This window comes from Wasmannia auropunctata, unplaced genomic scaffold (genome assembly GCF_000956235.1).
Source record: "Wasmannia auropunctata unplaced genomic scaffold, wasmannia.A_1.0 LD335880.1, whole genome shotgun sequence".
Classification (NCBI taxonomy): domain Eukaryota; kingdom Metazoa; phylum Arthropoda; class Insecta; order Hymenoptera; family Formicidae; genus Wasmannia; species Wasmannia auropunctata.
Window position 1 is genome coordinate 248,043 of NW_012027010.1, and position 25,906 is coordinate 273,948.

At 42.0% G+C, this 25,906-nt stretch overlaps 1 protein-coding gene across 1 annotated transcript in view; it reads right to left on the reverse strand.

The window, feature by feature from the left end:
• LOC105455726 (small conductance calcium-activated potassium channel protein) overlaps nucleotides 1-25,906 on the reverse strand; it is a 125,384-nt gene that overhangs the window by 83,820 nt on the left and 15,658 nt on the right. The window contains exon 3 of the mRNA XM_011699266.1: nucleotides 19,663-19,890. Coding sequence (XP_011697568.1) covers nucleotides 19,663-19,890 — 228 coding nt within the window. The remainder of the gene's footprint in view (nucleotides 1-19,662; nucleotides 19,891-25,906) is intronic.

The window sequence follows — 25,906 nt, forward strand, 5'->3', positions numbered from 1 at the left end:
TTTTAGTAAAAAAACACTAAAAATGACTATAAATTATAGTTAAATTATGGTAACTGCAATTATTTTTTTACTGTGTAAAGAGTGTAAAAAAAAGAGAGACGACCGAATCCTCGGAACGGACTCGCGTTCGTCCGACGAGCGAGTTTACTATAGTAGTAAATGTTTATCGCTGTCCAGACATCGGCCGCCAATCGGGCACAGTACAGATACGGGCGCAAGCGACGGCTGTCGCGGAGTCTATAAAGTTCGTAATTTTCGATAAAAACGACGAGCGGCCGATAGTGCCTTCCCGTTGCACCTCCGTGGAAACTGCCAATAACCCTTGCAGTCCGGATAGTCATCGCCCGCTAACCGTTCGTCGTCGCTCCGCGCAACTAATATACTGGGCTTTACGGCTCGAACCACCCGCCAGAAATTTTCTTGGCGGGATTTATGCGCCGATCGTAATAAACGCGACACATCGAGGGATGCACATCAGGGAACATCGTGAAACGGATCTTATCGTGTCACAGCTCGTCTACGACGCGGACGACCCGAGGCTGCAGCAGTCGCCGGGTCCTCTCGCGAAAATATCGGCCCCTCTTTCGCGTATATACGGTTGAGATAAGGAGATTTTCCCGGGCGCGCATCTTGATATATGGCCCCTTTTATTTTACGGGGGAGCCCCGTCTACAAAAGTTCGCTTATATCGCGGATGTTACTTCCGCTCCGATTATGATTCACGAGCACCCGCGCCGCGTCGTGTCTCTTCCCCGCGCGCGGAGGGGCCCGAAAAACGCGCGGCGTGCAAAGCGCGCGACACGAAGCGCTGCACGACGCCACGCATTTTTGTAACACAAAGGCAAAGATTACGCTCGTAAATTGGAACGGGGTAGAAAGCACGGTGCTTTAATACGTTCGGCTTGAATATTCTTTACGCGTGTACGTGTCCACGGGCGCTGCCCCAGATTCCCCTCTTTAATCCAAAGCCGATCCGTCCTTTCCGAGAAATACAACACGATTCCTTTCCTCGACACTTCTCACCCCTACCCGTGAAATATACGCTTTACCTTCCAAAGCATTAAATAATGTCTATTTTAGAGTAAACATTTGAAATTAGAATTTTGTCGCAAGTTGAGGCGGAACGGGAATATTAATAAACAATTGGCGACAGTATGCGACAATATGTGTTATTTTTCAATGTTTAAATTACGTGCGGAATATACTTTTGAATTTGCGTATACGCCACTATATTATTTACGTGCTGCATTAGCGTGGCCGGATGGAAAATAATGTATATAAACGCCCTATACGTGTATTATTATTTAGGCATTAAAAATAATACGCCGTCATAATCAGCGGTATCGCTGATAAAAATTCAACGAATGAACATTCGCATCTCGCGAATCGACGAACGACTCGATCGCGGGAGCTGCTGCTCATGAATTTTTCAGTAGAAGCTTGTTACGCATTCCGCATAAATGTCAAGGCGATTTATATTGCCGCCGCCGCCGCCGCGGCAGCGGCCTGCCGTATCGTTTTTTAATTTCCGCGTGACGGGCCGGAATCGATATGACGCGCCCTTTCCCCCCTCTCCCCCCTCTCCCCCCCCCCCGCTGACACGTTCTGGGAGAGAGGAAAGGGGGAAGGGGGCTCGCTGAAAATCTCTTCAAGCTACCAAAGCGCCGCGAACGTTCCGTTACCAAATGCGCCGAAGATTCCGAATTCGCCGGCAAGTTCCGCGGGAGCGTCGGACTACTGAAATTCCGTATAGTATAGCTGTATCCCCCACGTCCCATCAGGGAGTTCCGTGAACCCCGCGGGAGCGTCTAAGTTTCGGAGTTTCAAAGCGCTGGAGTCAGCCCTCTTGCGAGCGCACCTCGATGGAAAATCCCCCCAATTTTCGTTCCTCACGTCGCGTCGACTTGAAAATGCCGGAGCTTCGAAATATGCCAGCATGGGCTGTAGAAAAAGTCCACAGTCTCGACGATGAAATTCGCATCGCGAGTCCCGAAAGGGCCGAAGTGCCTCCACCTCGAAATTCGGGGAGAGAGAGACTCCCCCGAGGATCTTCGGAATTAATTGCCTTACGTAGACATATTCATATATTGCTCGCGCGGCGGCGTGGCTTTTAATTTCTATACGACGCGACGCGAGCTGAAATCGATATGCGGCGTGCCGTTGCCGTGCCCGCTGCCGTTTCGCGCGCGGCGCGGGGTGTATTTCCCGAGGTCTCGATACCGAGATATTGCTGGTATCAATAATTCATGAGGTACAATACCGCGTTATTCAAGGGTACGCCCGTAACCAGATCCCGCGCGGATTCCGCGCGAGACCCGCGCCATCGGCAGCCGCACGTCACACGAGGAATTAATGGTGTCCATTACCGATGATTTATGTAAGGCGCACGATAGATCACAACGTATAGTCGCGCTCAGGTATGTCGATGATTCGGCGAAGCGCGTTGATTACGCGAATCCATGCGGATTATTAGAGCTGTTAATGCGGACATGGGGAAACCTGACATGGGGGCACTTGATCCTTCGGCAGGATCCCTTATATCTGCTATTTCGACAATGAAGCGAAAGATTTAATTTCTTTTACATATCGCTAGCAATGTTCATCTTATACAGTAGAGGACATTTTGTTACTTGCACTTGTGTTAAAAATAATTATGTTAAAATTTTTATGTTGAATTTTTTTTTACATACCCGAGTGTCAATAATGTGCTCATGTTATTTGAATAGTTTGCGTTAAGTTGACACTTAACATTCTTTACTGTTAAACTAACACAATCTTTATATATAATAAGAAAATAAATAACGCAAAAATAGTGTATAATATTATAGTTTCGAAATGTAAATTCTATGATAAATGAATAAAAGATGAATGTACATGTTTATTTAACATACTATAAATTTTCATTTTACTGAAAAAATATGCTCCCACAATTTATTTTCAAATAGTGACAAAATGTTATATTCTTTTTATGTTAATTTCTACGTAACATGTTTGTATTATTTTTTAACATATCCATGTTGCGTTAGAAAATAAATTAACACAAAAATTTGGAATATGTGAAATGTGTAAAAAAATTAACAAATGTCCCAATGCAATTGTGTAATGAAAACGTCATTTTTTACAACTGAGCGCCTGTAACAGCAAAGTGTGAATATATTTTACTTTTCAAAGTAATTTCTTTTTTCATAAGCATTGTTTTTGAAGTTGTATGTTTACAATTTATTATATTAGATTAAAACTCCATAATAAAATTAAAAGTTAATTGCTTTGAAAGTAATCACAAAGTTAATCATAAAAAATCTATTTACTTACAAAAAATAAAATAAAAAGTTTTGTGCTTGAATCAAGTCTCCCAGAATAGAGAACTTTTGACATATTTTGATTGTTTTATTAAAATGTAAATTATTCTAAAGATTATTATTTTTTAACTTGAACTCAATGCGGTTAAATAAACTATTAAAATATTTAAAATACAGCATAATTGAACGTTTTACTTTTCCTTTTACGTTCCTCCGCAACGCGATGGTGCATATGTGATTAATTAATTATTTTACGGAGTGTCGCGTATGTGCGCTCCGAATCCAAAAGATTTGTTTTTTCCAAAGTTCTAATACCTGGCATTCTACCTACTTTAAATTCTAGTAAAATCCAAAATTCTCGTCTAGTAAGCTAAACTTGCAAGACCTTAGCCTCGAGAGATTTAAAGCCCCCAATTTCAAGAGAGTCCCAGAAGCTCTAAGAATTTCTACAAGTCCGAGAACGTTTGAAACGATTCTAGGAATCTCCCGAAGCCCGAAAATTGCGAAATATCAAACGTCCGAGTTACTGAAAATCGTTACTTTGAAACAAAAATCAGAGAGATTCGTCCAACAGCTCGCGCTGTTTCATTCATTATTTCCTTTTGTTAAAAATATGCGCTTTATTTTTATAACTTGATCAGATATGCGAGGTATTTCGTTCGCGGGAAATGAAACAAATTGCCACTCGAGTTTTCAATGGAAAAACTTTTCTAACGGAGCAACTTCGAGCGCGATAATAATCCGACGCATAAAATAGAATCAGATTCATGAAGGGGAAAGGAAGGTGCTATCGAGAGAGGAAGAGCAACGTCTGTGTGTTATAGCAAAACAGGTATATCGCCATAAAGTCCCTTCCTTTTCTTACGTCCATTTTCTTTCTGTTCCACAGAAAAAGGCTTCACGATCAAAGCTGGATCAAGATGAGCGTTTACAAAAAAGTGAGCAAAAGAAGAAAGGCTCTTTCTCACGGCATACCGCCTTTTTCTTCAAAAGGGGGAGAATGATAAAAGAAGTAAAAATTTCTCGTCTGCGAAAAGGATTCGTTTTTTCCGATGCATTCTCAAAGGTTAAACCTTGTACCACATCATGGTATTCGCTTCCGGAAAGTATCCACAAAATGTTATATTAATTTATATTAACAAGCGGGTGTGTTGAAATTGAATTGAAAGGAAAAGTTTCTTTTTAAACAGGCGGTTCAAGATGCAAAATTCCAAAGGTGCTGAAATTGGGAAATTCAGAAACTTCGAATTTTTGTAACAGTATAGTGCACTCGCAGAATAGAATGATATTAGTAACTAAAAAATTGAGAAGAAATAGCAACTCAACTATGCACTATAAAGTCATAGTGAGAAAAATAAATACGTTATATGAAGCAAAGCATTTTTCTAACAAATAGATTGAATAGATTACAAAAAAAAAACAGTAACGTAAAATACTGTGTTAGAGAAAAATATATTATTGTGTTTCATAGTGTGTTATTATGTATAATGACTCATTAAAAAAAAAATGTCCAAACCAAAAGAATATAATTGTCATAATCTTCATTCTATTATTACAGTTTTATTCTGCTGTTTTATTACTATTTAATAATTTACACAATTATTGAAATAACTAATATCCAACATATTTCGACTAACTTTTGTCACAGATGCTGTTCACTATGTTCACTGATAAATGAATGTTCAAGTATGTATATTTTATGTATGTTAGTTTATGCTATAATATTTTTTTCCTAATTGTATTCTTATTTATCTTGTATTTAAATCAACGTATCGAACATTATATGTATTAATGACCAAATTAATGTATTAATATCAATCGGTATTAATATTAATCGCAAACATCAATACTGATAGATGTCGTTCAACCTTGCTGCCTTTCTGTTGCTTAGATTTTACCTTGCTCGTCTCTATGACGCGAGTCTTAAATTTTCTCTTTGTGTGTAACAATAAGTCATAAGAAAATAATATAAGTAAATGTATTATAAAAAAATTCACGAATTGTGTGCTTTATTTTAAAATACTAATGCATAACAATATACAGAGTCCACATACGCAAAAAGGCAGCAAGACTCAACGGATGCAAATATTATTATATATTACGCTGTATAAACAACGTTACATCTGTTGCCGCGACCCGGCAAGTGTTCTCGGGCATACCCTCGTTCTCATGACTTTATAAAACCAGTGTTTGCGCGTGTACTCGAGTTTCAGACTTGTCACGAACCATTCTGTTTTCTCTGGGCGTACCTATACCTACAGAGGAGAGGGAAGCGTTTCGCCAAACATTCGCAGCGAGAGCCGCGAAGCCGTGAGATCGAAAGCTTTTAGCACACGATGAAGTATGTCGGGGGGATCAGCGTTATCCGCGTCGAGCGTACGCGCGCTCACGTACGCTCGCGTGTGTGCTCTCACCTTCTGGCAGTTCTATGCTATAGCGAGAACACAAAAATAAATCCTTCGCGTTCAGCATTAAATATTACATCCGGGGCGGTGTGAATTGCCCGGCGCGCGCTAGAGCGGGGGTCGGCTCCAATATAGAACGTGTGTCGAGGCAGAGAGACAGAGCAGGCGGAAGAGCTGCGAGCGAGGATCGCGTTGAAATTTTAGTTGACGGTGGCCTGCGAGCTGAGGGCTTATGAATTCGCAATGCCGTGGCGTTATCGTCTCCACCCGCTGCTCTCCATCATTCAAGCGCGCGTATTCCGCGGAAAATCCTCGCGCGGAAGGCGCGACCGTGCATGCACTGCGGCGTGCACAATAAACGCGCGCGCAACACGTGGCATTGCACGAGAGAGCCGTGTCGGTGTCCGGCCGCCGCTCGCTGAAACTCGTATAAAAACGAGCTCCGCGACGGGCGCAGAATTATCGCGCTCTCGCCGCGTCGCGTCGCGTAATCGCTGTCAATATACGCGAGTCTCTACAGTTTTTCCGCTCCGTTTTTCGTTCGTCGGCGAGCGGATCGGCGGACGCGACACGTTCGTCTGCAACGTGTTCGGAATTGAATCAACGAAACTTCGTGTAAGAAACTCGAAGAGAGACCCTGCGAAAGACTCGAATTTCAATTCAGGATAATACATCGAGCACTTTCAAGTTTGAACTTCTGAATTATTGGATTGGAATTTTCGATGCAAACCTTTGATCTTCGAGCATACAAATCTATAAAGTTATTTAGATCTGAAGAAATTTTTAAATCTAATTATTTTAACACTTTGATTGCTTGTATTTTTACTATAGATATTCAAACAAAAAATAATACATCTGAAAAAACGATATAAATTATATTAAAAAATTAATTAGTTAAATAAATTAATAAAATATTAAAATAATACATTAGATTTATTCAAAACAGAATTGTTTATTTATTTTTAAATTCTCTACTTATATCTGTTTCAATCATAAAAAGATTTATTTCGATTCTTGAATTATTTCAGTTCGTTGAATGACATTTTTATATAATTCATTTCATCTAAAAAATACTACATTATTAAATATATAAAAAGTATATATATCAATATACTTTTATATTTATTAATTCTGAGGTATTGTATATTTTGTAACTGACTCTGCATATTTGACAAGCAGCCGCGCATTTCTCGAGCCTTTGAGCCTCTTGCAGAGTCCCAATGCCGAAATAAACTTGGCAATCCAAGTACTATAAGACACAAACTTGAACGCATTAATGCGCAATCTCTCCTGGAGGATTTTTTAAGGCTTGCGTAACTTCGAACTTCCGTGTATTCGAAAACTTCACGGATTCGCGCGAAGTTCGCGCCACGGCGGCGAGATTGGGTTCGCGCGCGATCGATCGGGCATATATATGTTGTGTCCGCCTGCTCTCCCAATTACTCAACAGGCGCCGACGGGAGCACGTTGAATAATTAACATGATACATACTTGCGACACCAACGAGTGCCCGCGTGCAGGAGTGAGAAGTGCATCCGCCGAACCGCGATGCATTAAGGCGCCCGTAGGCGAATTGTTGTTCCATTAACGCGTATTGCACCGCGAACAGCTTTCGCGAAGTGCTGTATTTCATATCACGCTGCTGCGCGGGCTGAGATACAGAACGTTGGATAGAGAGAGAGAGAGAGAGAGAGAGACCCGGCAATACTGCGCGATGAGAAATTAATGTGCGGCGAGAAGGAGAGGGGGGAGGAGGGAAGACGAGGTGGAAGAGAGAGAGAGAGAGAGAGAGAGAAAGAGAAACGGATTTGGAATGCGCGGAAGAGCTCTAAACACTCGGAGCGTTGAAACTCGCGCGGGATAAAGCGCAGTGGGAAGGAGGCGGAGGGAGGGGATGAAAGTATACAACTGCGGGTGTAATGCAACGCGAACTCGAGTTAAAACACGCGGGGGAGACTCGGCTCGCCCGAGAAACGTCGCCGGCAACATTTGCAACGTGCAATTTTAACGGCCGTCTTTACGAGCTGAGGGTCCGCGCGGAAAAAGGGCGCCCGTGTGCAGCCCGTAACCGTATTTACGTGCCGCTTTTACGACGTGGTAAAACCTTGCAGTTTTTTCGGACGATTATAACAAGGTTTCGTGCCCGCGGTGCCGTTTTATCCCGCCGCGTTATCGTTTACCGCGAAACGTACGCCGCGAGATAGGTAAACGCGCGGCGTACCGCGCCCGTCGCCGCGCTCGCTTGTTCAAGGGGGAGCGAAAGTTGCGCGCGGTGGAAAATTAACAGACGAGCGCGAATCGAGCCGTGAGGTTTTATCATTCATTACGGATTTTCGTAAATTTACCGAGCGAAATAATTACATATACCGGAGAGAATCGGGGGGGGGAGGGGCGTGTAGGTATACGTCAAATAAACGAAAATTCGGCCGATTTGACCGTTTACATTACATGCGCGTCGTTTAAATAATTATCACGGGGGAGACGCGTCATCCGGAAAATTTTCGTGATTTTCCTGTCAAGCGGTGGGAAATCGCGGCTCGTTAAGCGGGATCTATATGATCCGCATTGAAGTCGTGTTAACATTGAAAACGCGCGTTAATTAGCGAACGCGCGCGCGTGCATGACATCCCCCCTACTTTCCAGTACTTTCCGGCTAAATTTCGCGCCGAATTTACTCTCTCTCCGTGTGCTCCCTCCCAATTCACGCTTCTCGTAATTACTCCGTAAAACTCCCAACTTTCCAACCTGACATAAAACGAGGACTCCACACAGGTCAGTTGTCGGCTGGGAGTGCAGTGTCGCCGTGCGCTTAATCGAAAGTCACCGAAGACTGCATTCGCGGTTCGCCTTTCAGCGTCTCTCTCAGTCTCTCTCTCTCTCTCTCTCTCTCTCTCTCTCTCCCTCCCTCGTCCTCGTCATTAAACATCCTTTACCGGAGGAGGAAGATGCCGAGGTCTCGCGTGACCAACCGCACAATCCGTGAGCTCTTTTAACGGCCTCTCTGTATAAACAGGTCATAAAACGGAAACTGCTGCTGCTGCTGCTGCTGCTGCTCAAAGCAATCGTCCTAACTGGTATGCTCCTGGCCGTTTTCATTGCTGACGGCGACCGTGTGCGCTGCGGCTGACACGGCGCGTGATGTACTACTGGCCGCATCGGTATACCGTAGAAAGGGAGGACAGGGAGGGAGGAGGGAGGGAAAACACATATACTCCGACGTGGCATTCCGACGCGCGCTACTACGACTACTTGCCAAGTGGTAAAACATGCCGGCACGTCCGACGGGCGCCCGGTGCGGCGAGCCCCGCGCGCAGTGCCGTTCCCGGCCTCATTTTTCATCCGGCCATTATGTCAGTCCGTAAACCTCACCTCACCGCCGGGAGAGATGTGTCCGCCTCTTGATTTCCGAACGAGTGATAATTCGGGAATGATAGCGAGATTGCGGATTTTGATCGATTTCGCTGTAGCCACCCGAAGCGGCAACGCGGCGCGGCTTTCACCAAAGTCTATCGATCACACTGAGAGGGAAAAAAACTGTTGCAATTAGCATAGTTGTAACTACAACTTATAGCCGTTTCCTGGCGCTAACCATAGTCGTTATATAACAAAAAAATAGAATTGCAAATTTATGATCATCATAACTATGATGTACGTTTATGCAATTGTATTGTGAAAATAATTGTTACTAATAATTGTTTTTTTTTACAGGGTATAATTATTATTACTCCGTGTGTGTTAATAGTAAATAAATATTAAGAAATAATTATATTTACTATAATTGTGACTGCATTTACTATATAAAAATGTTTACTTCATTTGTTATCCATATCTTGATATTTTGTTAATACATAAAATTATCATGATTTATAGTGTAATTTGTTTCACAGTTGGTAAAACTATAAGTATAAATTTGTGATTATTATTATTATTATTATTATTATTATTATTATTATTATTATTATTATTATTACTAACATTATAAAAATAATGACCACAAAAAATGAGAACTTCTAACTATAATTACTGCACAATTATATTTATAAATATCGAAAGCCTTTCTCTCTCATTGTCAGTGTATAATAGATTTCGTATTATTCTGTTTCAGAATAATACGAAAAGCGAATATATACATATAAATGAGGACATACAAATTATAATTTTATCTGCGAAAAATTTAAAATTAAGAATCGAGAGAAATTCCTCTTTTTAAATATACGCTGCTTTCCTACATTACTATATAATAATAATTTTGTCGGCGCTCCTTTTTGTCTCGGAGAACATTTGTCATGATAGAAATTATCGAGATTAAGAATCTTGTAATGAGCAGCTAGAGTTACAGAAGAAGATCCATATCGCACTATTATCCTAAAAGGACTTGCCCTGCAAGAAGTGAGCTATTCGGTTCAGCTTCCGGCTTTTTGTTGCATCAACTTAGCGTTCTAATTGAGTACCACATTCAGAATACCTCGAGCGGAATTTGCGTCCATTAATTAGCTTACTGCTTCCCTCCCACGCGATCCTTTCTATTCTTTGTCCTCTTTGCAAAATGCTCATTTATTTGTTACTCCTTCAATTATTTTACATTTGGTATTGTAAGTCCAGAAACTATATAACAGCGTGTGTCGACGATCGTGATACACGGATTTCCTTTGTAAATAAGGACTGAGCGAGATAAACAAAAGATTAAATCAAACGCTTTCCTCGTTCGAGAGGAAACCGTTTTCAACGTCGTTTCGGCAATTTATTCGCGAAGTTAATTCCGATTCGTCGCGAAACGACATTAAACTCTCGCGTCCTCGTTAAAGATAAATTTTCTCTTAAGAGGACCCCTTCGTCTCCCCAGTGACAATCATCGTCGGTGCTCCGCTTCGCGGCGACCGTCTGAATAATTTCGGAGGTCTATGAATCGAGCGCGCGACTCGCGTTCCCAGCTCGGGGCTTCTCGGCTCCATATTTCAGGATGCACTAATAGAAATTAGTTCGAGACATTTAAGTAGGTACGTACTACGTAAGCTTAATGACCGCCATTATCGTCGCTGATGAACGTCGCCCGTTCGAATCGTGAGAGCGAATCGCGGAAGCAATTGTCCAACTATTATTGTCCCGATAATGACGATTGAGATTGTCGAGCTTAGACATAGTTTTCTTCGTCCGTCATTATGCAACCGCGTGACTATATATCTCTCTTTCTCTCCAACTTTCTTTTATCTCTTCTTTTCAGAACTCAAAGTCGGAACTTCGTCGTCTTCGGCGTAACGGTAGCCGCAGGGGGGAAATGAAAACGGAAATTTTTGCACGGAGAAATCCCTAAGAGGGCTTTCGAGAGACGGAAAACTTTTCCTCGCGCTAATGTATTTCGCGTGTGCTGGCGCGGGACGTATACCTATACCCTCCTGCAGGCAGGCATCGCCGCCTCCGCTTCCGCGTCCGATCTCTTATCTCGTCGTCATTAGGTATATAGCCCGGTTGCGTGCAGCGTCCCGTGTACGCGAGGACGCCAGCTGTTAAACGTTCCCCGCACGCTAATTTTTCAACGTTAACGGGCTCGTTCCGCGCAATCTGTCCGGCGTAAAATTAGACGTCGCCGCGCCGGAAGCGGCCAGTCCGCTCCACGCGACGCGATAATGCATTGCTTTTAAACCGGATAGCCGGCTCGCCGCGCCGTGCCGCTTGCGCGAGAGGGAAAAAAAATCACGCCCGGGCGAGAGAACGTAGCGGAGAAAGAGAGAAAAGTGAAGGAAGATATGAGAGAGGGAAAAAGAGAACGGGAGAGAAGTGTGGGAAGAGAAAAATGTGGGGAAGCGTGACGGATGAAAAATCACGGAAGCGCGAGAAACAAAAGACGCACCGTACGTCTCGAAACCAATATCCGCGCATCCCCGCTTCCGTTCGCATTAAAATCGAGATTTCGACATTTTAATAAAATGTCAATCGAACGGGAAATTTCCGACCGGAGTCATCAGGACGTCACTCGCGACGTCGCTCGAAATAATCGGCGTCGCGGCGCTCAGCATCAGACGTAGCTGAAAAATCCCGGTGGCGTTATTGTTTGCGGAATTGCCTACCATTTTTTTCCAACGGAATATGCATCACGCGCGCGCGCGCGCGCGCACTCGTGGAGAGCCCCGCGGCAAATCGGTTGAAGCGCGACGGTAATCCGACATTTTTTTGCCGGAGAGATTCATGAAAAGAGAAATTGCCGTATATGCGCCGCCGCCGCCGCCGCCGCCCGCGCCGGGGGGGAATATGAGTCGCCGCGGAAATTGTGGGGAAACGCGCGGGGCGGCGGCAAGAAGAGAGCGGCCAAGAACTGATTAAATATTACATTTTCAAATCCTCTATTCAGGCTTTTTCACGGTCGGTTAATTTGCCGCGTTTCCGCGCGCTCTCTCACGCGAGTGCTTTAACGCGACGTTCGACGAGTGCTTTAATAGAAGGAAACGCGCACAGCGTATTGTAGACTTTTACGTCATTCCGGAGGGTAAATCGCGAGATAGATTCGGGATTCCGCGCCGTTATATCGCACAGCCGCGCGCTGTGGTTTTAGAGAACGGACGGTTTAATTAAAATCTGATAAATACGAATTTAATATTAATTCAATAATAGTCTGTGGGGAACGTCTCTCTCACACACACATATCGCCGATGTTTTAGTTAGAGACTGTTGACCACTCGTAATTATGTATAATATTAATTAAAGAGGTTATTAAATGCCTCTTGTGATATTACTAGTGTGTGATATATGTTGAATATATATATATATACACACACATTTACCTATATAGCACCACCCGTTATAGTAATAAAGTGTGGAATAACATTTTCGTAGTAAATGTTTAATTAAAGGTTAATATTATAATAGATTGATTTATTAAACTGTCTATATAATTCTAGGGCGTGGGCGTAAAAATCTAGCGGAGGAACGCTTGAATTATTAAATTAAAGCGCCCCGGAAATCCTCGTTACTCCAGCCACGTGTATAATCTGTCTCGCTACGCTCCTCCTGCACTGAGAGAAGTATATAAATCTGTTTGGCTTCCCTCATTACGATTGAAGTGATATAAGGACGGATAAATAAAAGGGTTTCCTCCCATTACAAATTTTTTCACTTTAGCACTTTTTCACCCCCGCCTACCCTAACATTTAAAGGTTAGATAAATGTCAACGATTTGCCGGCGTTATTTTATAGTCCTCTTCTCGCTGTACAACGCTGTGTAACGCATTGCGCTCGCGCACATTAGTAATTCCTCTCCTGATGTATACATATATATATACATATATATACACACACATACATGTATAATACGGGGGAGGGGAAGTCGTGCTATATAAAATTTCTCGCGTCAAACTTCGTGCGTTGCTCGAAGTGTGCGGCTACGGGTGTGCTTCTTTTCAGACGATCCGGTGGCGAAAGTGGGGAGGGGGGGGGGTCTACGGGGTAATTCAATAGTCGTGTAGGAAGTGTAGGAGCTATATGACGTACTCCGTACTTAAAGTTGAAGTCGAAGTTCATATCAACGCCTCACCTGCACTCTGTAAACGTGGGACGCGTCGGCGCGTTTTTCAAGATTTTGTTCTATATTTGTTCGTGGTCGTCGATCATCGGGCAGGATCGATCGGCCTTTTTTCTGATCCGCATGTCGGCTCTCTCTTTTTTTTCCGGCAATCTCGACGCGGCGCATTAAAACAACGGCCCGGATTTCTATTTTCTTTAACGCCTCTCAAGAGCACCCGTTTATCTGCCGTTTCACGTTGTTTTTACACTTTTGATGGATTGCGGGGGATGCTACTCCGAGATTCCTCCGCCTCGGAAGAATTCGAGATTCGCGGATAGCGCGTGGATCTCAAGTTTCAACGAGTTAAAAGCAATTGATTAGAATGGATTAACGGGATCTTTCTCTCTATTATCTCTGACTCTATAATCGTGTAAAATCTGATAAACACACCGCGATGAAATTGTACATTGAGAGAAAATTAATTGCAATTACCATAATTCACTATAATTTGTAGTCATTTTCGATGTCGAATATAGTTTGTTTTAATCATATAAATTATAGCCAGCTGCGTTCATGACGATCATCACAAGTATTATTCATGTAATTACGTCGTAAAGGTGATTTCTCGTTATTTTTCTTTTTACACATTTTTTAGTTATTATTATCACTACATAATAAATGATTGTAAAAAAACATTTATATTCACTATAATTATACAATTGCAACATAAAAATATTAATTTTATTTATATTTTGATATTTTATTATATTAATATATGTGAAATTATCATGATTTGTAATATAATTTTTTCGTAATTGGTAGAGCTATAAATATAAGGATATTGTTATTGATATAACCGCAATAATTATAAAAACGAAGCTACTAACCATAATTATTTTACCATGCAATTGCAAGTCACAAATACATTTTTCTCTCTGTACTTTTATAAAGTAAAAATTGATCTAATTAAGCGCGAACGATTTATATCTGGCTTCACTTTCTTTCTTGACAATCTATAATAGCAAATGTATTGAAAAAAAGAAACAAATCTAAAACGTTCTTCGTTCAAAACATTGAACAAATATAAGCATTCAGAAAACTGAAGAATTCGAGAAGTGATCTCGAACTACGCAAGTTCAACATCGTCTCAACTCGATCGAAGAACATAGTTCACAAATAAAGATCTAAAAACGCGAGACGCGGCTGGCAGCGAGCAGTAATTTTGACGGGCTTTCGAACTCGTTCGCGTAATCGAGTCGAGTTCAAGCCGCTTGAACCCCTGTTGTTCGTCGATTGGCTTGACACGTGCGCGGATGCTTTGTGCCGGCCGATCGCGGTTGTATACGGGCGTACAAAAGGGCGGAATAAAGAGCGAACGAAGCGGTGCCGTGGCGGAATTTCATCGGCGCGCGGCGCTCCGCTCCGCTTCTTTGATATACGTACACGCGGCCGTTTGAGAATGCAGGTCAGGGTTGGCAGGAAGGCGGGGGGGGGGCAGAATTAACTTCTGCTGGTGGTACCGGGCGACGAGTCGTGCGAGAGCATGCTGTACAGGGCGATCCGGAAGGACCGCGGGGGGCACGGCCTTACCGGGAATTAAACGCTCGGCAGCGCGGCGCGTCAGGTGGCCGAGGCGCGAGACGTTCGCACGAGGATCCCGAGAATCCCGAAATCTCTGCGGATATCAAAAGCCCGGGAGTTCCGACGAAAAGGAAGGAAGAAACTGGCTCCCGAGATCTGACCGACTCGAAAATGCAAAAGCGCGTTTTCGCTCGACGCGACGCTATAAAGACGCGGAATTCAAAAGACTCGGAAAACGTCCGTGGAAATGTCAAAGAGGTTTCTTTCAGATACTTCGATTCTTATACAATATATTATCCGAGACGGCTTCAAATTCCGGAGATAAGATGCGGGCGTTCAAAAAAATTAAGAACGGATTAGTCCGGGCTCTTTGAATGATTCACGCGAGTGCAAGAGAAGATTTGAAATTCCAAGATTGTCCAAAGCGAAAGCGTTTTGCATGATCTAGTGATCTTCAGATTTGCGGATTTGCTCGAGATTTTTCAACGAAAGCGTCTCGTAAATGCTAGATAAACAACACGACACATTTTATACCTTATTTTCCAACTTTAATTGATGCATAACCGGAAATCCTCGCGGGTACTTCTGGATCGTCCACAAGTTGCTGACATTAACTACATGGGTGATATCTTGCATGTACACATAGTGGAGAACGCATATATGTATATATCGAGCGGTGTTTGAACGTTGAGATCGTTCGGGGGAAATCGGTGATGCGGGGGATAGTCGCAGATGTCTACGGAACATCCGGCGGAAATCGTGCGTTCCACGTCCAGAACGGAAGCACACGCCATTTTCATTCGGGCAAGGCATTCTCCCTCGAAAGTTTCGCCGAAACGTCGGCGAAACACGAAACACTCTGTCGAGTCCGCTCATGCTTGCTGACTCTACTTCCGGTACAAGGCACTCGTAGACATCATTGTCGAGGGGGGACATATTGAACATTACCTTTGTGCGACATGGCCATAATTTGACAACGCATATACGTTTCAATTGCGAACACATTACGATTTTCAAATACGAGCGGTATTGAAAATTTTGTCCCGTAATTTTTATGATCCTCTGGAGTTTCATTGATTAAAAACAACGTTATTGCAAAACGTGGGGTGTCTCTAAGATTGTAACTTTTACTAATAGTTTAAACCGACGTTTTTCAGTCTTTTCTAATTCACGACGCTTTAAGCAACGAAATAAATCTGTCGGGATGTATCGTTACTGCAAACCTTCCAGCACAGGTCTTTTATCAGACACCGCCAACGCGACATTCAGAAATAAAAAGTAAAATTCTAAAGTTTATATTTTTTATTTTAAAAGTGATTTTAACGCAACGATATCGCTCTGATTAAAATGAGGGTAAACACAATTTAAATAATTTTGACAATTTTTTTGACATATGTTGTACTTCGCGCCTCACTCGCTCTTTACTAATTTTCAAATTTTTTTAAGCTTTTTTTACCTTCTCTAAAATTTTCGCGACACACCATGATTGAAGACCATTTGCGGCACACCAATGTGCCGCGGCTGCTGAAAAACCCTGGTTAAACTAATAGTTGTAATTTTTACTCGTCATCTTTATTTTATTCTCGCGACAAAGTTAGTGATCGAGCGTATTAAAATCCGGGAAAGCGTATAGCGAAAGAAAGTATGTAAATATGCGATCAATTGAATCAAGTATTATTAACTTAACTGAAAAAGAAAATTAAAACGGATTACGCTGGGAAATTCCATTTGGGAAATTTACGCGCGAAGGGCTTAGAAATATAGCATAATAAATCTGCCGATCTTCCATTTTGACCGAAAATACTATAGAGGAGCGAATCCCGCGAAACTGTTACTCACGCGCGCGCGAAAAGCTGGCGTTGAAATATTTACTGCGGCTAGGTCAGATATCGGAAAGCGTTTTTATATATTCCGCGGATAAAAATCAAAGAGAGTTACACACATTCGGGAGCTGCACACAACAATCGACGAGCGCGCGTTTCGGGAATTTTAACACTGTTGGATCGACTCCAAATTCGGTGTTGGTGCCATTTTTTTCTCTTCCACGTTTCGCTGCGCGTGAAGATCAGTATCGATTTCATTCTTTGTCTGAACGAAAATTCGCGCAGCAATAAAAAAAACTATTATTATCAATTAAATATTTTCATGCAACAAGCAATAATATTACAACTAAAGTTTCATCACAAAAATAAACTGATCAGTCAAATGGAAATGACCAATTTTGAGAAATCATTATCCTGCCATATAAAACAGCATAAAATCATTTTCCGTTCAGAACACAATTTTTTATCACGTTACATTATATTTTATTTTATATATAGTTTTATGCCAGATACAGTATGTTGCGACACGGTGACCTTCCGGGACGTTTGGAAATATGAGCCGAGTATACGCGCTGCATGCGCAAACTTTAAAATTCTCGCGATATTACGAAAGGAAGCGTCTGTCGGCGTCCGTGAAGGCGGAAGGGACGGTGGGGATTTTGTGAATTGTGTATGCGTCTCGCGCGGAATGGAACTCGAGCGAAAGTTTTTGCGTGACGCTCGGTCGAGCAATCCGTTCCGACAACTCCGCATTCTTGGCTAGTACCGCCCGCGCCACCGAAAGTCTCGCCGCCGCGCGAAGACGAGATTTCCGCCGAACGACCGACCGACCGCGCGGAGGCGTTCGCTCGTATATATACACACGTCCGCCGTGGCGTGGGATTTTACTTTATTTTATTTCCCGTCGCGCGCGCGTTCGTCTCGTCCGTTTCGTACTCTGCAACACGGGGAATGCGTCTCCCGCATAACGCGAGAAGCGCAGCGACGTTAAAGCGCGGCGCAGATTGTTACGATCAATATTTGCCAGATGTACTTCTCCTTAACGCGCACCGAGCTCGCGAAAACTCTCGAGATTTTATTGCAGACGCTTCCATTTATTTATTTTTTTTTCCTTCTCCTACACGGCCTTTGCATTTTTATGCGCTCGTGTAAGCTTTCGCGTGTTGGAATATTTAAGGGTACATTTCTGCTGTTTAAGTATGATAACATAATACTTCCAGTATTGCGCCGAATGTATTCAGCAGTCACGGTATACTTTTGGATAGAGATTAGCTTCGGAGAGGAAAAAAATTGCTGTTTTCAAAAGGAAAGAACTTCTTGGAATTAAATATATTTAACTTCTCCGAGCGGATCAAATATCTTTTATGGCAGGATTATCTGCAGTCGTTTAACCTTTAGAGGACGAGGGGAATCTATTTGATAAATCTTTTCCTTAAATAAGATTCGTTATATAATTATATCATCATTATCATATAATTTATTGTATTTCTCGCCTCACACAAAATATGACACTGTTTGACAGAGTTACTATAGTGGCTCCACCCGTCCTGTAAAAGTTAAACGATATTACTAAAATTTATCAAATATCAAAAAAAACTCAACTGCGGGAATGTATAATTCGAAAAGAAAAGGGAAAGCATTGATTTAATGGATTTAACATGCTCGATCACTAACAATATACTATTGCGATTGCGTAAGACTGGAGAACAATTCGCTCCGTTGATAGGAAAGTGACACATATTAAAACTAGCAACTTGTCAGTAGAGCATTTTAAATTTTGGAATAATATTTTAATTTAAAAAAAAGAAGAAAATGAATATACTTAAGTAGTGAGTATGATAGTTTAGTCTTTAATATTATGTCGTGAATTTTTGAAATTCATTGCAACCCACTTAGAAAAAAAGACGTAATGACAGTTCTAAAGATCAACTATACAAGTTTATCTGTAAAATTAATGTATATACGTATAGTTAAATAAACTATTTATTCATTCGTTGTAATAACAACAAATACATTAATTTATTATATTATTAGTTTATTCAACTATGCACATTAATTCTACATATAAAAATTGTAAATTTATCACTTTTACAGCTGCCATCACCATGTTTTTCTCTGACCGTAGTATATTTCATCTCTAATCAAAGTTGCGATACTTTTCCTGTAATAAATATCAAAGCTACAAATATGTCGTTTCATCGCAAAAATATATTTAGTCTTTGAGGTCGATTTCTTAATTCTCATCATCTCAAAAATGCTAATTTTTTTACTTGTGTCACGTTTTCTATCAATGGAGCGAATTCAAAAATGTGATTTACGGCATTCGAAACGTTCTTTTTCTTTTTTTTGATCAAATGTATCCGTACGTTGCAAATTGTACCATTGTCCGTGACAGTTCTCGTCACGGTTTTACGTGCACGTAAATGAAATTACGGCGTCTGGTGTGGAAGACCATAAACGGGAAGCTCGCGCGGAAGCATAGCGTTTGACCATTTCTATACCAGACGTCGTTATTTATGAATATGTCTACACGGGGTGCGTCAAACATTCCCCGTCGAACGTTCCCGCTAAATATCCATCGCCAAAGTACAGTCGCATATTGTGCGTGCATGTGCATATAACGTTATGCAAGGCATATTCGCATACAGGGTATCCCAGAAGTCGCGTGCTTCTCCCTCGCAATCGCGGATCTCATTAATGTATATATTCAAATTAATACAAATGAAGGGGCTCAAGTTAAATGGCATGATGATGAAGACAAGTTTTTCTCAAGCGAGCGCGCAAAGTAAACGAGCGAGAAAAAGGGAGGAAACATTTTTATTAATTAATACGTAAATTTGGAATAACGGTGAAACACAAAGGGGGGGGGGGGAAAGGGGGAATCTTTTTCATCCCGGAGGCGAATTAAAAAATTCAACACGTCTCCGAGAATTGTTACACGTGGCGAGAGGAGGAGGAGGAGGAGGAGGGGGGGAGGGGCGCGTTTGTCGCGAGGTCTGGAACACCCGGTATGCGGCGCATAATAAGGGCGTGATTAGCGAAAAATCGTCATCTCCCACCGTCTTGACGTAGTTGACGGTCTCGGCGGTCGCCTCGGTGAGAGCCCGGCGTAGTCGTGACCGTCGCACCTGCGACAGCGTGCGTGGACATAGTACGACGCCCTGGCCGCCCTGGGTGCCGGAAGCGGCGCCGGCGGATGCTGGGCCGGACGCCGCGGCCATGGTGGTGGGCGCCGCCGACGCCGTCGCCGCCATCGTCGACGAGGACGACTTGCACCACCACGGGAACTGTGTGGTGGGCGTCAATGCCGGATATAATAGCGTGGTTAATAAAAAATGTACTACACACCCAGCCTCCTGCGCTGCACCTCGCGCAGCGTACGTTTTTTTTTTTCTCTCGCGGTGCACGTGGACGACGTGACAGACAGCACAAGTGCAAGATAGCAAGTTAAGACAGTACACGTGGTACACGTGGACACGGACACGGGACACGGTTGCACCAACGCGGTTGTCGCGGATTAGACTAACTCCGGTCGGCTGTCTCTCCGGTGTCTCCAGGCCTGACTAACTAAGACGACTGAAGATCTACTGCCCTACACACACTCAACTATATACGGTAAACTTGATCGGGATAATGTCGTTAGAACAACTAACAAGAACACGACCTTGTATGATTAATTCTGATCTCTCCCCTTCTAGCTCTCCCCGATTCATCTTCCTACATTTTGATCCTGACTTATAGCGATGCAATTAGGCTTAATTAAGGGCCAGTTGCACCTGATCTTGGGCAACTGTCGACTGTTTAATAAGTTTCTCATCAGACTGTTGCGACAGTCGCAATATCAGGAAGAAATATTTAATCAATCAGATATGCCAAGTAATTGACGCTAAACAATCACAGTGCACACAGAGATTATAATTTCGTGTATCATCGTTTTTGAGCTGTGGTTGTCAACGGAAGAAAATTCAAAGACCGTCTGAATAATTCTAGCCTTCGTGTCTTAAACGAAGAAGATAAGTTTATGTAATAATTATCCGTTAACCAACTATGATGGAACAGGCTTTGGAGGTAAGTTCTAATTATTAATTAACTCTTGTCACCCGTTTTCCCGCTTCCTGGATTACCCTTGCTATATAACGCAGACAGATAGAGGCGGGATTTAGCCAACCGCAGTTAGCGGTAACCAAGCGCGGTGGTGCAACCAGCCCAGAAATACAACAGATAGGTGACGATCCCTCTCCCGCCATCGCGAGATATCTCTTCTTATCTCCCTCCGTATCTCATACAGTTCGTTCTGACGAATCCCGCGCGCCCGGCTTCCTCCGTCCGACCTCCGTCGCCCCTAAACAAGCGCTCGTCATCTACGCCGACTGCTAAGCTCGGCGCTACTGCTAGAGAGACTAAGAGCGGGGTCGGTCTAACCGAGATCAGCAGAGAGAGGCAAGTTCGAGTGGGCGCGGCGTGTTCGACCTGCGAAGTGACAAACGCTAACGAGCGAGCAACGGTAACGCGCCGACAAGTGCAGCAATTGTCGGCGCTCCCGTGGCAACGAGACTGCCTTGCATGGTGGCACCTTGTTTAGCAAGAACTTTCCAAAACTTCGAATTTCCACACGCTGCACGTCGTCAATAAGTGAAATCGAAGTGTCGAGGAGGATCTTCGTTAGTTTCTGCGACGAAAACTTCCAGCCTCGCGATTTCTGAGTTTGACAAAATACTTGAGCTTGATGTCACACATACACGGAAAAAATGATTGTTAATTCTTTATGGGCGCGGGCGGCCACTTTCGAGTGGCTACCCCCTTTTATTTTGCAAACCACAATTCCTTGACTTTCGTGCCAATTTGGCCTACAAAAAGTAATTTGGTATCGTTTTATTTAAATCTTGAAATCTCAAATTTTAAAACATGAAATTCGAAATGTGACTCCAATGTAACGGGCAAAATTAAAAAAAGAAACAATCTGATTATTTCGGGAATTTTTACATTAGTAAGTAATACTAAGTTTCTACTCGCGTTATTTGAAGCTTATTAGGGCTGCAATTAGTGACTAATTTTCAAATTTGGATTATGAGCTTTGTCACGCAAGTTCCTTCCTCATAGGAAATTATACTATTTTAATTTTTAACATTTCGGGTCATGTTCAAATTCAACGATTTCAAGAACCGAGAGAGTTTTATATTAATCAGATTATTTTTTAGAAATTCAATTTGTCATATTGAATCCGCTATGTAAAAATTAAATATTATTGAAAATTTTATATAATATCTAAATGTAAAAATTAAACAGCATTAGTCTAATTGGAGATGATTTTGTTAAATCAATAACAATATTAATAAAATAATAAGATTCTAAATTAAAACAAGATTACGATGTATTTATTTCATTAATTGTTTTTCAATTAAGTAAAATTTTTCAATTAAACTAACAATTTCATTTCAATAAAACTAAATTTGCTGTTAACATATCATTTTGTTCCGTGTAGTTAACATCAAACCTCAATAAATTAAGAATATCTACTGAAAGCATGAAATATCGTTATTACACTCGCAGAGAAAGAAGCAGTACTAGCGAATAGCATAAACGAGGAGAGAAATGGCATTTCAACTATGTATTATAAAGATATAACAAAATGAATAAATTACAAGAAATAATAAACTAAAGAAACATAGTAATGTTAATCATTTATAAATTTATAATTTAATAAATACGATTAGATGAGCTATAATAATGAGAATAATGTAAAATATTAACGTTAACAAAAAATATATTAAACACAAAAGTATATCAAAATACCAATTTAGCATAATAACTCATTTCAGGAAAATATTTAAATGTTCTCAAATAAAAGATGTTTTACTTTTATTGTATATAAGAGAGAGAGAAAGAGAAATCTATATAATTGAATGTCAATGTTGCCTTGCTATTTCACTTTAATAAGTTCACTTTGACATATTCATATATATTATTAATTGTTTGTATGAATATGTTTATAATTAATAAAATAATGTTACATGCAACTGTGTGTATCGACATAATTCAACAATTTCTATATCGCTGCCGCAAACATTAAGTTATTTCACATTTGTTGTCACTATGTACATTTCAATACTCATTGTCAGTACATTATTTTCGTTTCTATATGACTTTATAAAATTAATTGCGCACCCTTGAATCTCAAAGCATTACAGTTCGCCAGAGCTATTTTCCTTTCTCTGAGAGCGTATACATCGGACATTTTGCGTATGACTTTCCGATTTATGCCGATTGTTTGTTATACGCGTGCACTTATTCTGATTTACCGCGGGCACAGGAAGTCATTCGTATCGCTTGCCAGCGACATGGCCGGCGTAGCGAGAATATCCTGGAAGGATATTGGTGTGCACGCATGCGAATGGACCCGTTGTCGTCATCCTGTGCGTCTCTGTGTATCCCGGCCTGCAGCAGCCGCGGGCTGGCTTACCACACGCGAGCGCCCGCTCGTTCGTATATAGTCAACGAACGACGAGTCAAGTAGGGAACAAGTTGTGCCGAGCACAAGCAAGCGAAATAGAACGCCCTCGTCTAACCACCGGGGAAAATGTGTGCTCGACCTTCCTTCGTTATGCCGATATCTCGAGAGCGACGAGAGTCTCTCTCTCTCTCTCCCTCCCCCGTCCCACTTGACTCGTTCGAACGGACGCTCGCGAGATCGTGAAGCGGGTCGTCTAAGCGGCGCGAGGTCTCGATTTGTCTGAAAAGTTCGTCCCGGTGTGCCATCAATATTTGTTCGGCTCGGCGGGCTATAGGCGTACCCTCGAGGATCTTCCGCCACATCGCTCTTAATCTCTGTCAAACTTGAAGGATTGTTTCATCGCCGTCGCGGCGCTCCCCGTGTGTTTCACGGGGATGCTAACGCTCTCGAGTACACGCCAAATCCTAACCAATTGCCTCGCGTCGAGGGGGCGAACGAAGTGATCTTCACCATCGGATTTGCCTCTCCTGCTGACTTCGTGTAAACCGAACCTAAGGGGTCCACTAGACTAAAGACTTGGGCTAGGCTAAAGAGATTCGGTTGTTTGCTCGGTACGAGGGGGGAGAAGGGGGAGGCGGAGGATGAAACAACTGACGAAACGCTGAGGAGAGCACTCGGAGACGCTCGATGGGGATTAAAGGGAAGAAAATAAGAGAAAGAGAGAGAGAGAGAGAAAGCTAGAAAGCAGAGGGAAAGAGAGAGAGGATAATGTGCGGATGCGACGTCGAAGAGATCGTCCCGGAAATGGCAAGCTGATTGATCCACCACGCGAAGAAATACTTTCACGGAGATCCGGGATTCCGCCACGCCGCGCAGATTTATATACGATTGCCGGGATCCGGGCACGCTCGTGTATAACGGACAGATTAACGGATTGGCGCCTCCAGTCTTTATCGGCGGCGCGCCGTTTCCGCGCCGCCGCGCCACCCGCGCCGGCTGAACCGCCGCTCGTGCGTGAGACGAAGGATCGGCGATTAACTCTTTGAGTGTCGGAAGAGTAAATTTGGTTTCGAGTCAGATGATCCATCCAGCCGCGCGACGGCGTGGAAGTGTGAGAACTCAGTTATGAACTAGGCGGCAGAAATCACCGTGAAACCACCGTGCTCTTTTTCGAGTCAGGGACTTCCTGATCGATTTGGGAGCGGAAGTTCGCCACAAAGAGTTCATTCACCTAACACCTCAAACTTCGACATTATATATTTCATTGAAAACATATATTGTGTCAATAAAAATTCCTGCTAAAGCCTTCTAACTTTTAGAAATCGAAATTACTAAAATTTTATTTATATAAAAGGTTTTCATCACTTTTTATTTGAAGTTTTGACTTTGAATCAATTAAATGAGGTATAGTGTGTATTAATAATTACAATTTGTTTACAATGTTTTTGTTTCTCAATATGTAAGTTTTTTTTATGTATTTTTAAATGATAATATATATATATAAATTACACAGGTTTTGAGAAATCAAGGACTTTATTTTTAAAAAATCTACAAATTTAAATAATTTAATATTTTTTTTTACTTTACAGAGATTGAGGTCTTATCATTACATCCTCCATCACAATATCATTTTGCACAATTGCAATGCTAATTTTTTGCATTAAATATTATCAACAAATTTTATTTTGATATATCACTAAATTGTACATAAAAATAAAAGAGGCTTCGTACCATCACATTTATTTTCATATATTGTAACAAATTATTTAAATTTCCTATATAATATATACATATATACATATTTATTATATAAGAAAGTCAAAGTAGAGTTTTTAAAGATTAAAGGGTAATGGAATATTTTGAAAAGCATATCCTTTCAGTGTAAAAAACTTTATAAAAGACATCAATTATTTTGTTGAGAAACAAAAACTTATCAAAATTTGTTGTTCAGTGTTATTGATATAAGCTATAAAAGTGTTTATTTTGAAGAAACATCGAAAACGGTTTAAAGGAATAGTCTACAATGAAGAGTAACATTACCATATTCTCATTTCACAATTTCACAACATTGGAAACATAAAACTGAAGAATCAAATTGCGTTTACAAGGGATCATCCTGTGGGTTTTTTTATTCCTGGGGGTTGACACCCTTACTCGAAGGGGAACCGAATCACCTTTTTATCACGATTTGGAGCCTTTTTTCGGAGCTGAAAGGCTAAGCGATCAATTTTAACCGTGGAAAAAAAACTCGACATCCAATTACACGCGTTTTTTTTTTGCAAACTATCCAAATCGAATCCGTAAAGATGAATTCGCGAAGATAAATCAAGGATGTAATCCTTATTGCAGAGGCATTTAGCGCGTAATTCAATTTCGCGTTCGGTTAATAACTCCGCACAAACGCGAGAGGGCGCGTTCTAAATTCTAAATAAACAATTAATCTCCCGCCTCGTATAAACGATCCCCTCCGCGGCTCGTTCCATCTTTGTCACAATTAATATTCGCAATACGTCCGGGCGATGAAAAATTACTGCCAACTCTTCTGCATTTCTGCCGTGACGGACGGTTTACAGCGCGGCGAGACGCGCAGGAATTAATGCGCGCGGGTAATAACCCGCCGCGCCGCGGGAGCGTAAGACACCGAGACATTGATTAAGTTTCCCTTCCGCTTAATTAGCCGCGCCTCACCCGCGTCCACCACGCGACGCCGTCGCGTCGTCTCCGCGATGAAGTTCGGACAGTTTGTCGACGAAATTGCAGGCGCGCGAACGTGCGCGAAGTTTTCTCTACGCGACCGGAAGAAAGAAAAGGATCCTCTTCCTCGAGGACCAATCGAGGGCGAGCAACGTGAA